This window comes from Capricornis sumatraensis, chromosome 1 (assembly GCF_032405125.1).
Source record: "Capricornis sumatraensis isolate serow.1 chromosome 1, serow.2, whole genome shotgun sequence".
In the NCBI taxonomy this organism is placed as follows: Eukaryota; Metazoa; Chordata; class Mammalia; order Artiodactyla; family Bovidae; genus Capricornis; species Capricornis sumatraensis.
In genome coordinates this window covers 233992659-234005245 of record NC_091069.1, presented here as the reverse complement: position 1 = coordinate 234005245, position 12587 = coordinate 233992659, and the positions used below count along the sequence as shown (strand labels likewise).

General features: G+C 38.0%; 1 protein-coding gene across 1 annotated transcript in view; it reads left to right on the top strand.

Annotated features, from left to right (window-relative positions):
* The window catches only part of SLC25A36 (solute carrier family 25 member 36), a 34665-nt gene extending 29058 nt beyond the window's left edge, over window positions 1–5607 (top strand). Inside the window, exons 6-7 of the mRNA XM_068965512.1 lie at window positions 476–765; window positions 1783–5607. Coding sequence (XP_068821613.1) covers window positions 476–765; window positions 1783–1976 — 484 coding nt within the window. The 3' untranslated portion in view covers window positions 1977–5607. The remainder of the gene's footprint in view (window positions 1–475; window positions 766–1782) is intronic.
* The last annotated feature ends 6980 nt before the right edge of the window (window positions 5608–12587 follow it).

Here is a 12587-nt window from a genome sequence, read left to right as displayed (position 1 = left end):
TCCAGTGCACTGAAATCACCTTAAGTGTACTTCTCAATAGTCTGTTGTCCTTGGTGTTTCAGTCATTCTTTTTATGTGTTATTAAATGCTAAAGAAATCTTCTCAGCTTAGAACTGCATTTAGTATAACGTGAGGGGTTTTTATTTTATTTTGTTTTTCTCTTGAGCTGCAGTCACGGTGGATTTTGTTGCTTATTCCTACAATACAAACTTCAGTGAAACTGGAGGTTCAATGTAGTTTGTTTTGCATTCAGTAAAATAAACTACCTTATAAGTTATCTGTCTGATATGACAGACTTGAGAGAAAAGAGTAGGAAGTCTAAATGTTTTTAAATTCTCATTTGTACATCCTCATGAATTAAAGAGGGTTATTCTTGAGTAGAGTGGCCTCTTCCTATATATTGCATTTACTTTATTTAAAAAGCTGTACTACTTTATTTATGTTAATAAGATTTTTTTTCCTTTTTGCTTCTCAGGAACCGTGGGGAAAAGCGAATGGGTGCTTTCGAGTGTGTCCGTAAAGTGTATCAGACAGATGGACTTAGAGGATTTTATAGGGGCATGTCTGCTTCATATGCTGGCATATCAGAGACTGTCATCCATTTTGTTATATATGAAAGTATTAAGCAAAAACTACTAGAATATAAGATTGCTTCTACAATGGAAAACGAAGAAGAGTCTGTAAAAGAAGCGTCCGATTTTGTGGGAATGATGCTAGCTGCCGCCACCTCAAAAACGTGTGCCACAAGTATAGCGTATCCACACGGTGAGAGGACGGGACGGTGTACGTTGTTAATCAGTCGCTTAGTCACATCCAACTCTTTGCAACCCAGTAGACTGTAGCCTGCCAGGCACTGCTTTCCACGGGGTTTCCCAGGCAAGAATACTGCAGTGGGTTGCAGTTTCCTTCTCTAGGGGATCTTCCTGACCCAGGGATCAAACCCACATCTCCTGCCTTGGCAGGAGGACTCTTCACACTGAGCTACCAGGAAAGCCCTGGATGTGTATGAGTAACCCATTAACTCTGAAATACTTTCCCACTTCAGCCCGTGGCCCATTTATTAGAACAGTTTATCATTTTACTGAATTACAGTATAACAAAACACAGTTCATCATAATGGGATCTAATAGGTATGAGTGGCATAGGGCTTTTTTCCCCACTAAGATTTGTTTATATTTGTTGCTGCATGAGAGCTTTCCCAGTTGTGGCCAGCGGAGGCTACTCATCGTTTTGGTGAGCTCAGGGGCTTTTCATTGTGCTCTCTTCTCTTACTGTGGAGCAAGGCTCTAGGTGCATGTGGGCTCAGTAGTTGCAGCACGTGGGCTTAGCTGTTCCTTGGCATGTGGAATCTTCCCTGACCAGGGATCAAACCCGTGTCCCCTGCATTGGCAGGCAGGTTCCTATCCACTGTACCACCAGGCAAGTCCTGTATTCATCTTTGATACCACCTGTATTCTCTTTCCTGTTCTACCTTTCTTTTAATCACATCTTTTCTCTCTCTTATCTATATCTAGTATGCAGCAGATACTTTTGTTTATTCTGTCTTCTACCATTCAGGAACCTATGAAATTTTATAATTAGTATGCGTGATTTTAGCTAGCTAACTTAGGAGTTTGGTGGTGTTAAAATAACTCGTGTCAGTAAGTTACATTTAAAAAAATCACTCCTCACTTATTCTGAGCTCACGCTTACAGTCTGATAAATGGAATGTGCTCAATATTAGGAGGGTATAAAGATATTATTAACATTTAAATAAAATGACTTTTTTTTTTCCCTATACAGAAGTTGTAAGAACAAGACTGCGTGAAGAGGGAACAAAATATAGATCCTTTTTTCAGACATTATCTTTGCTCGTTCAAGAAGAAGGCTATGGCTCTCTTTACCGTGGTCTGACAACTCATCTGGTGAGACAGATTCCAAACACAGCCATTATGATGGCCACCTATGAGCTGGTGGTCTACCTGCTCAATGGATAGCACCGCCAGACTGCTGTGCTGTAAAGAGGGAAGACCAAAAGAGAAATTGGACCATGGAGCACCAGAGCCAGCATGGCGGACAGAAGGGAAATAGCGTGGGAACATGGAACTGTGCCTACGTGGAAGTTTGGTTGTAGGAATTAAAGTAATTGTAACCACATTACTTAGTCTTTTTAGTAATGTGGAAAAAAAACCCGTGGCTGCCTCCAAGAAAAAGCCTTTAGAAGCACCCCTTCCTCAAAATTGCCATTTTCTCTGTCACGTCTACAGGATACCGTTGGCGTTTTGTTGATTTATGGCAACCAGAGTAAGTGTTTATTCCATGAGCACTTTCCCAGTCTTCTAGACAAAGCCATCCGTAATATATACTAGAACTATCCAAAGAAAGTTTTAACAGTCATAAATTTCTTAACATCCGGCTTCTGTATAGTTCCTATGAAATTGGAAAGTAACAATACTAGTATTTACATTTCCTTGAGAGGACTTGGCACTGTATTTTAAAGGTAATTGTTTGGTATTGGTAGTCACTGTTTTTGACAAATGAAGTAATATCTAAATATTGTGCTTACTTTTAGTTTTAAAATGTGTTGATTTCTACTGCTCACAGGTGTGTTACGTTTAGCCCAGTGTGAACACTAAAATTGCTCAGTGTATCAACTCAAATGGTAATAGTTTGGGACAAAATAAGCCAGCAAAATGTTGATTGTTGGCCATTTCGACAACTTGAGCATGTTCTCTTATCTTGTCTAACCTAATGATACATGAATGAATGCAATGTCTCTTCAGTGACTTAACTAATTATGAACTTAAATTATCACCCATCATACCTAAGTATTTTCTTAAAGTGAAAAAAAATGTACTGCTTCTGGATCTTTCTCTAGTTTCACATTAAGAATTTGAACCTTTGGATTATTTCTGGAAGATCTTCATACATTGCATTATTTAGTAGAGAAAATGGTAATTTTCAGCTTTGCCTTTAGAAGGCGTTTTTCTTTTTAAGGCAACATTATAAGAATCCGGGGTAGCATAAACATTTATAGAAGGGCCTCTGTTATCTGATTGAGTGGATAGTGATCCTAACTGACTTATAGTTTTATAAGTGAACAAACTACTTTGCATAAGAAATTTATTCCATCCTAATTTCTTGAATGGTAAATCATTTTAAAAATGCAAGTTAATTCAGATGAAGTGTATTAACAAGAGATAGCTTTTACATTTTGCTGTTGAGATCAACTGCACCTTTTAATACTGTAAGTGTATTTATTATATGTATGGCCCTTGTGAAGATACTTGCTGTAAGTCTCTAATATTAAAGACTTTTGCTTATGGTTGTTGCTATACTGGTGTATGAAGCTTCTACCATTAAACTCCAGTGTGGTACTCATTTCGGTATACATGAACTGTACGTTGTGTGCAATGGCTTTATCTTAAGAATGACTCTTTGTGAATGCACTTTGTGGCCTTTTGGGAGGTTAGAGGGGTGTGAGTAGGAGAGGATTCCCATGTTGGATTATTTTTTTAAAACATTGGTTAATGTATTAGGCAGGAACAGTATTCATAACATTTTTTTTTTCTGGGATTTAGGTATATTGTTTGGGGGATCTTTAATATAATAAATGTTTTAAGTATTCTTACGTGTACTGCAGTGCCCCTAACATAAAAAACATAGTGTCATTGCAAGCTTTCTCTGCTGTCACCAGTGAAACACAGTGCCCTGTTAAATTCCTCCACCTTCTTAACTTCCTTGTAATCAACAGTAACTGGATGTTTTTGAGGTGCTTCGATTGGAATTAGTATTCCAGTCTATTTGGAGACCAAAGGCAAATTCAGTTTCATTACCTTTGGGATTATTCATATCTTTTATGGTGAATTTCAGCTTTGACATTTATTGTGAGAAACATGCCAAAAAAAAGAAAAGAGTAATAGGGTTTATAACTTAAATCTGTAGAGAAAGTGTCAACCTACAGTGTTTCGATTTTCAGGTGCCGCTTATACTGCCTAATACAGTGCCATTTGCCTTGTGAAGATGTGTAAACGTTGTATCGAATGTACAAGAGACTCTAATTTAGTGATCTGAATACCCACAAATGGTTAAGAATGATATGAAAACCAGCAACTAAGGAACATCTTATTTAGTTGTAGCAAATTCATAACAAGTGTCCTTCAAGGATGAACTCATATTCTGTTCCTGTTTGTATTTGTGTTGACCTTGACCTTTTAGTGCATTGTATTCAGCTTTTAAAAGTTGAGTATATTTCTGTGCTGGAAGAAAAGGATCTTAGAGTCTCAGGCTTTCTTTGTGCGACAGCTGGAAAGGAGCGATGATGTTTAATTGTTTTATCCCAAAAAAAATACAATCTGCTGCAGTTTATGACAGAGATAATTTAACAAAATACATATATAAAAATTGTATATAAAGTCTGTCTGAAACATTTCTTGGGAGGGTTTTTTTTTTTTTTTGGTGCAAACATTTAACAAGAAAAACAAAGCATTGAAATTTTTTTTATTCTGTGTTTTATTTTCATCTATCAGATAACTTTATTACTGTATAGAGGTAGTCAGCACTCTTCAAATTGGTATGTACTTTTATTTGAGAATCTTCTCAGAAAATTGAATTGCTCCTTTCAGTTTAAAGCGGTCCATACTGAAGAGCATATTCATAGAGCAGCAGATAAAGAACTCTGGTACTTCTGGCTCACAGAAACAGTTTACTAGATTTCAGAGTGCACATCTGAGAATCACCAACCTGTGATTGTGGGGTACCACACAGTGCTTTTAAATCCAGGGAAAAAACTGTGTCACCAAAGCTTGGTTTTCCTTATGTGTGCTACTTTGCGGAACCAATGTTAACTAGATGAGACCCGCAAGTAATTGATTTTTTTAAGCTGACACCAAGAGAATATTATTTACATTGTTTAACTATGTCTCTGTCTCCTAAAACCAAATGCCCATTATGGAATGGCATGGTTATATTAGGACTAGCTGAGTTTGGGTTATTAAGAATAATGAGTGTTTACTCTTTTACTGGAGTATAAATATGTCATGTCAGCATTTTTTAGATTTGTTTTAGATCACTAAAAATATTGATTTGACCCTGAAAGAATTAAGTGCTAGGAATCAGTTTATCCTTTAATCTTCCGGCATTGTCTGTGCTGTCTTCTGTTGTTTACATGCTCTTCTGCCTAGACTGTTAGTACTGTCGGGACCCTTTTGGGGCTGCCGGATGTAATACAGCCTTTTTCTCTAGTATTGATCATGACTTCAACATTCCTAAGAATACAGATATTTCTAAATGATTTAAATTGGAAGGGGATTTTAATTAAAAGTACTTAGTACAGTGTACAGACTTTCAGCTTACACAGATCTCTTCTCCATTGTGCCCTTATATTTCTCAATCTATACTCTGCTTTTTATGCTACTCCTTTTAGAAACTGAAGATTCCTCTTTTACTCAGTTTTTGTGTTAATAAACATTTTGAATGTGTACCCCTGCATATGTGAACATTTAAATTATGACCTGTCAGTTGTAGTTAAATAATCAACTTCAAAGAGTTGATATTCTTTGACCATTTATGTGAGGTTTGCTATTCTTGCATTCCTGTTACGTGGCTGTAAATTATGTGCATTTACTCTGTATTTATGTTAACTAGCTGAATTTTATTTGAGTTGTTAAAATTCAAAAAATTAAAATATACTTATGAAAACCCAATGTCTCATTTTTTTAGTTTTTATATAACGTATCCTAATATTCTGGTATGGTAAGAATATAATACTTTCTTACGATGATGTGTAGAGCAAAAGTGCATTGCATTGCCTTTTTTTTTCAAGTGTTAGCATCCTACCTGCTAGACTTAGTGATAGATGTCTCTACCAATTAAAAGGTCAAGTGATCCCACTCTTAGTTCAGGAAGAAATTTCTAGTTTCATCCTTTGAGAAACCTAAGAATATTAAAAATTAAACTGGAAAAGAGCTGGAAACTGGTTAGAATAGCTGTAGATTGAAATACATGTGACACGTCGTAAGTGTTTGTAGTGCCTGTCCACTTTATGTTTTGTCTTTTGGTTTTTTTAGATTTTCCCAAATTGTAGCAACCATCAAACTTCACCAAATTCTATTGGTAAGGAAACCAGGAAAAATTTGCCATGTTCCTTTTCTCAAGTCACCTAAAGCTGGCATTGTTTGGCCTCCTTACAGTATTCTTTTTGGAAACTGAAATAGTGTATAGAGTGAAGATACTGGCAAAATAATGGTTGAAGTTGGTATGACTTAGCTCAGATGTCTTGAGTTTAAATGCGGATGTGTGTTCACTACCAGTTATCAGGAGCTATGATAGAGGAAGGAATCTGAATTTATGATTTCTTAAGGTATGACATCTGTACAGCTGATAAAACTCAGGCAAGCAAGCAAAGTGTAGTTCAGTGGTTTCCTTTGTTTTCTTAATTTTTTGCATTGCACAGATCAGAGGACTACCTTTGTATATGGAGTCAACTTGGTAAATTTGTCGATTGCTGTGTTTATATAGTAATTTCCCAACAGCCTATAGATCGGGTGAATAGACACATGGTATTCGAGGGTTTGTTAGCTACAGCTGGGCTTTTTTGATTTCAGTGTTCGGAACCTTAGTCACTAGGTTATTCATCAGCATGTCAGATAACACTGAAATGATGTTTTAAAAAACGGTAAAGATAGATGGGGATTGGCTTAGAGTGAAACTGGGGAGTAATGAGAAATGGAGCTGTTTGTAAATTGGAAGAACATGGACTATCTGAAGCTGATCTATATAGAGCTTGGATTACATCCTGAGGCTATTGAAGAAACAATATTTTTCTAGCCAAAACGTGAGGACAGAAAGACTTAAACATGAGGTTAAATTTATCTTAGATGGGCTGCCCTCAGTTATACTACCTGTGAACCTCAGGGGTGTCCTGTGTCCTCTGAAGTGTGGCAATTAGTTAGTTCTCTTAGAAAACTCTGGAAATGGTACCTGGAAAAAAAAGTATTTTACCCCGACTTTGAAACAAAGATGGAAACTTGACAGACTGATACAGGGAGGGGTGTTACTTGAAGAAAAGATCAAAGTGTTCTAACGGCCCATTAGGAGAAACAGCCCCTTTTATTCTTCTCCTGGGAATTAACTCAAAAGTAACTATAACTGACCTGGCATTTTGAAACTAGTGGTAGACCCAGGATTCTAAACCTAGTCAAATTCAAAGGGGCTCATCACATCCAGTACAATGAAATTAGTGCTGTGGGCCCTTGTTTTATCCCTCAAAAGCACCTTATAATCCCTCCTTGAGTCTTATTATCAAGAATAAATAGCCTATTTTCTTTTTTTTTTTTTTTAATTTTAAAATATTTCTTACATGTGTTCCCAAACATGAACCCCCCTCCCACCTCCCTCCCCATAACATTCTCAGTGGGTTATCCCCGTGCACCAGCCCCAAGCATGCTGTATCCTGCGTCAGACATAGACTGGCGATTCAATTCTTACATGATAGTATACATGATAGAATGCCATTCTCCAAAATCATCCCACCCTCTCCCTCTCCCTCTGAGTCCAAAAATCCGTTATACACAGCTGTGTCTTTTTTCCTGTCTTGCATACAGGGTCGTCATTGCCATCTTTCTAAATTCCATATATATGTGTTAGTATACTGTATTGGTGTTTTTCTTTCTGGCTTACTTCACTCTGTATAATCGGCTCCAGTTTCATCCATCTCATCAGAACTGATTCAAATGAATTCTTTTTAATGGCTGAGTAATACTCCATTGTGTATATGTACCACAGCTTTCTTATCCATTCATCTGCTGATGGACATCTAGGTTGTTTCCATGTCCTGGCTTAAATAGTCTATTTTCAGCTGCTACTTCTGACAGCTTTCAAGATTAAACCGGTAAAGTTAATCAAAGTTATGTGAACTACATGTTTTAGTGGCCCAGATTATTTGATCTATATCTTCCTAAACTATATACTGATATTGTGTTTTTGTTTCCATACCCCCAATAAGTATGCTAGAGCAACTGGACAATAATATGAATAAAAATGAACAGTTACTTAACTGTACACAAAAGATGGATTTTGGTCTTTAAAAGTGTAAACCTAGAGAATATAGCCTTGCAACCTTGAAGTAGACAACGTAGCTTAACCAAAAATGGTACTAACCATTAAACAGAATTTTAAAAATACAATTAAAAATGCAGGTGCAGACAAAGTAAGTCACAGTTTATCTGGTAGGAGATTAATTTTTAAAAAAGATAATCTGATTAACAAATAACTGGGTTGGCCAAAAGGTTCATTGGGGTTTTTCCTTTTTGGCCAACTCAATAGAACCAAGAAGGAACACTACAGTACACCCAGTATGATGACAAGTAGATGCCATACCAAGGGCGTGCAAATAACGGACTCATACATTGCTGTTTAGAGTGTAAGATGATACACCTACTTTGGAGTACTATTTCTAGGAAAATTCAAAACTATCCATTCTATTAGCCAGAATTACTACCATGAGGAAAGGATTCCCAAGAAAAATGAAAATGTGTCCTCAAATGTTCATAGCGGCTTCATTACTAAATATCATCAAGAGAAGGGCAATTTGTATAGTGGAATACTGCATAGTAAAACACCAAGATGGGAATTATTGATACATGCCATAGCACAGATGAGTATCAAAAACAGATGAAAGAAGCCTGGCACAGAATAGTATATGCTCTGTTCCATTTATGTGAGGGCCAAGAACAGGCAAAACTAGTTAACATAATAGAAGCCAAATTAATGTTTACCAGGATGTGTGGAGGGGAAGTTGGACTAACAAGGGGCCTAGTGGAACTCTAAAGTGATGGAAATCTCTTGCATGCTGATCTGGGTAGTGGTTAAACAGATGTGTACACAATATGAAAATCATTAGCTATACATTTAATACTCACTTTAAACGTGTTTAAAATCTAATGAAAGTGGACGTTGCTCAGTCGTGTCCAACTTTTTGCAGCTCCATAGACTATACAGTCCCTAGAATTCTTGAGGCCAGAATACTGGAGTGGGTAGCTGTTGCCTTCTCCAGGGGATCTTCCCAACCCGGGCATCGAACCCAGGTCTCCCACATTGCAGGCAGATTCCTTACCAGCTGAGCTACCAGGGAATCCCACAGTTCATAGTCATGCTTACTGTTTGAAGAAATAAATCTAATTAAACCTAAAAATGTGAAATAAAAAATACTTAGGAAAAAGTAAATTTCTAGTGAAAGCTACAGAATGAAACCCAGGAAAACAAGATACTGGAAATATCAAAGTACAGTTAATAAAATTTTTGTTAAGTCACTAAGTTGTGTCTGACTGTTTGCCACTCCATGAACGGTAGCCTGCCAGGTTCCTCTGTCCATGGGATTTCCCAGGCAAGAATACTGGCGTGAGTTGCCATTTCCTTCCCCAGGGGATCTTCCCAACCTGGGGATTGTACACATGTCTCCTGCATTGCAGGTGGATTCTTTACCACTCAGGTACCTGGGAAGCCCACAGTTCATAAACAGTCATGCTTAATGTCTCAAGAAATAAGATGAAGGTTTTAAAAGTGAACATCTGATTTTTGTGTCATGAGTAAAGCCGGATCCCTGAACAACTCACCTCTTCCATGATAGCTGATCTTAGAACATGCTTTTTAAGGCGTTGCTGGCAAGAAACTGAAGGGTTCCCCTAAGGATATTTCTCCCTCCCCTCTGCCACCCCAAGCCCAAAGCAGAATAAATCTGGATTAATCAGGGTAGGGACTGGTTTTGCAGCTTAGATGACTGGGAGCAATTATATTTGAGGTCTGGAGCCATGGACAGGGGAGCCTGGTGGGCTGCCGTCTATGGGGTCCCACAGAATCGGGCACGACTAAGGCGACTTAGCAGCAGCAGCAGCTGCTGCAGAATAGGGGAATTAGAACAGGCTGAACTATTTCCAGGTGGGAGATGCCAGTAGAAGCCGAATCAGATCCCTAGAGGGGAAACTTCCAAGTCAGGCCAACAGAACTCTCATAGCATTTTTTAATAGTCACCAAACACATAAGACCAGCCACTACAGAAGCATGGGAACACAGATCCAATTGTCAAGTGATAGAGAAAAGACAGAGTAGCTATAATTATTAATATGAGATTGCAATAAGAAACATTAGGAATAAATAGAGTAGGGACTTCCTGGTGGTTCAGTGGCTAAGACTCTGAGCTACCGATGCAGGGGCCTGGATTCGATCCTTGGTCAGGGAACTAGATCCCATGTGCTACAACTAAGACTGCATGCCTCAGTTAAAAATCCCACATGCCACAACTAAGACCCAGCACAGCCAAATATATATATTTAAAAATTTAAAGGAGTAAACAGACTTAAAGTTAACAGCAAAAATGAAAAATATAGGAACTGACATCAACTCAATGAACAAGTCAAAAATGGACTAGACATAACTAAAGTGATTCAATCTTAAAGATGTATCTAAACAATTGACCTAGAAGACAGCAAAGAGAGAGAAAAGGACTGTATGAACGAGAAGTTAAGAGGTATGGAGGATGGAACAGGAATGTGCAATACTTAGTTATATTTAATGAAGAGACTAGAGAAAAGGCAATATTTTAAAAGGTAAAATTCCCAGAGCTGATAAACATGAATCCATAGCTCCACGAATCACAATGCATCCTATGTAGGATTAAATTATGCCTATACACCTAGTGAAACTAAAGGACATCAAAGCAAGATGAAGATGTGATTTCTGCTACCTATATGATGGGCTAGGTTTTAAGCCCAATGTTTCTAATGAGTGCAATTAAAATACTAGATAAAATATTTCAAAAATCTTAACATACAAGAGTTAATATAATAAGGAGGAATGAGCAGGCCAAAATCTAAGATACAACAAGAACCTAGAAAGTTAACAGCCACTTAGATATGTTTGCTGATCTATAATCTTGATAGCTTCTCAAGGGACAGAGCGGATGACCAAGTAGCCCTCACCTAAGTCAAGGAGCCTGTAGATCCTTCCCGTTAAGTTGGGACCCCAGAAGTAAATTTAGATCCTTTCTTTTGCCTTGTTTCCTTGGTGCTGATCAGATGAAGTGTATTGTCACCCTGCTTATTTAATTTACATGCAGAGTACATCATCAGAAACACTGGGCTTGATGAAGCACAAGTTGGAATCAAGATTGCTGGGAGAAATATCAATAACCTCAGATATGCAGATGACTCCACCCTTATGGCAGAAAGTGAAGAACTAAAGAGCCTCTTGATGAAAGTGAAAGAGGAGAGTGAAAAAGTTGGTTTAAACCTCAACATTCAGAAAACGAAGATCATGGCATCTGGTCCCATTACTTCATGGGAAATAGATGGGAAAACAGTGGAAACAGTGGCTGACTTTATTTTGGGGGGCTCCAGAATCACTGCAGATGGTGACTGCAGCCATGAAATTAAAAGACGCTTACTCCTTGGAAGGAAAGTTATGACCAACCTAGACAGCATCTTAAAAAGCAGAGACATTACTTTGTCTACAAAGGTCCATCTAGTTAGGCTATGGTTTTTTCAGTGTTCATGTATGGATGTGAGAGTTGGACTATAAAAAAAGCTGAGTGCAGAAGAATTGATGCTTTTGAAGTGTGGTGTTGGAGAAGACTCTTGAGAGTCCCTTGGACTGCAAGGAGATCCAACCAGTCCATCCTAAAGGAAGTCAGTCCTGAATATTTCATTGAAGCAGAAACGCCAATATTTTGGCCACCTGATGTGAAGAGCTGACTCATTTGAAAAGACCCTGATGGTGGGAAAGATTGAAGGCAGAAGGAGAAGGGAACAACAGAGGATGAGATAGTTAGATGGCATCACCGACTCAATGGACATGAGTTTGGGTAAACTCCAGGAGTTGGTGATGGACAGGGAGACCTGGCGTGCTACGGTTCATGGGGTCGCAAAGAGTCAGACACTACTGAGCGACTGAACTGACTGACTGAACAGACGAAGTTTCCTTCGTACTGAACAGAAATGGGGGGGGAATGAGAGAGGAAAAACCTGTTCCTGAGACTGTAGATCAAGTACTGACCCTTGAGCAGAATTAAAGCCCAAATCTGCATTACTAGAATGGCTGGGAGAAGAACTCTCAGGTCATGAATTAAAGTGTTTCCAGAAACAAATCCCAAGTGCACAATAGAAGCAAATCCCATTCATTTCTGGAAAAACCAATCCTCATCCCTCCTCCCAGGTCATGGTAAAACCACATCATGAAAAAACGTTTTTTCAAGGACTATGAGCAGCACACAGTGAATAATATGCATATAAGGAGACCACATTGCTGGGGACAACTCTCAAAATAGAAGCAAAAACAGCCTATTCTCCACACCCTCCCAAAAGAAAACAGATTCTGGAGTTATCAAATGCAGATTGTAAAATGCAAATAGTATATTTTTAAAAACACAAGGCATAATTGAAAAGAGGAGAATGGGCCACTTAAAAATGGTAGACCAGATTTGAAAACCAAATATAACTTCCAGAAATGAAAAATAAAAAAGTGCAGTTGGACAAAGCTGAAACAGAATTACTTAACTGGAGATGGAGCAGAAAAAATGCAGAGGGAGAACAAATTACAGAAGAGAGAGTAAGATA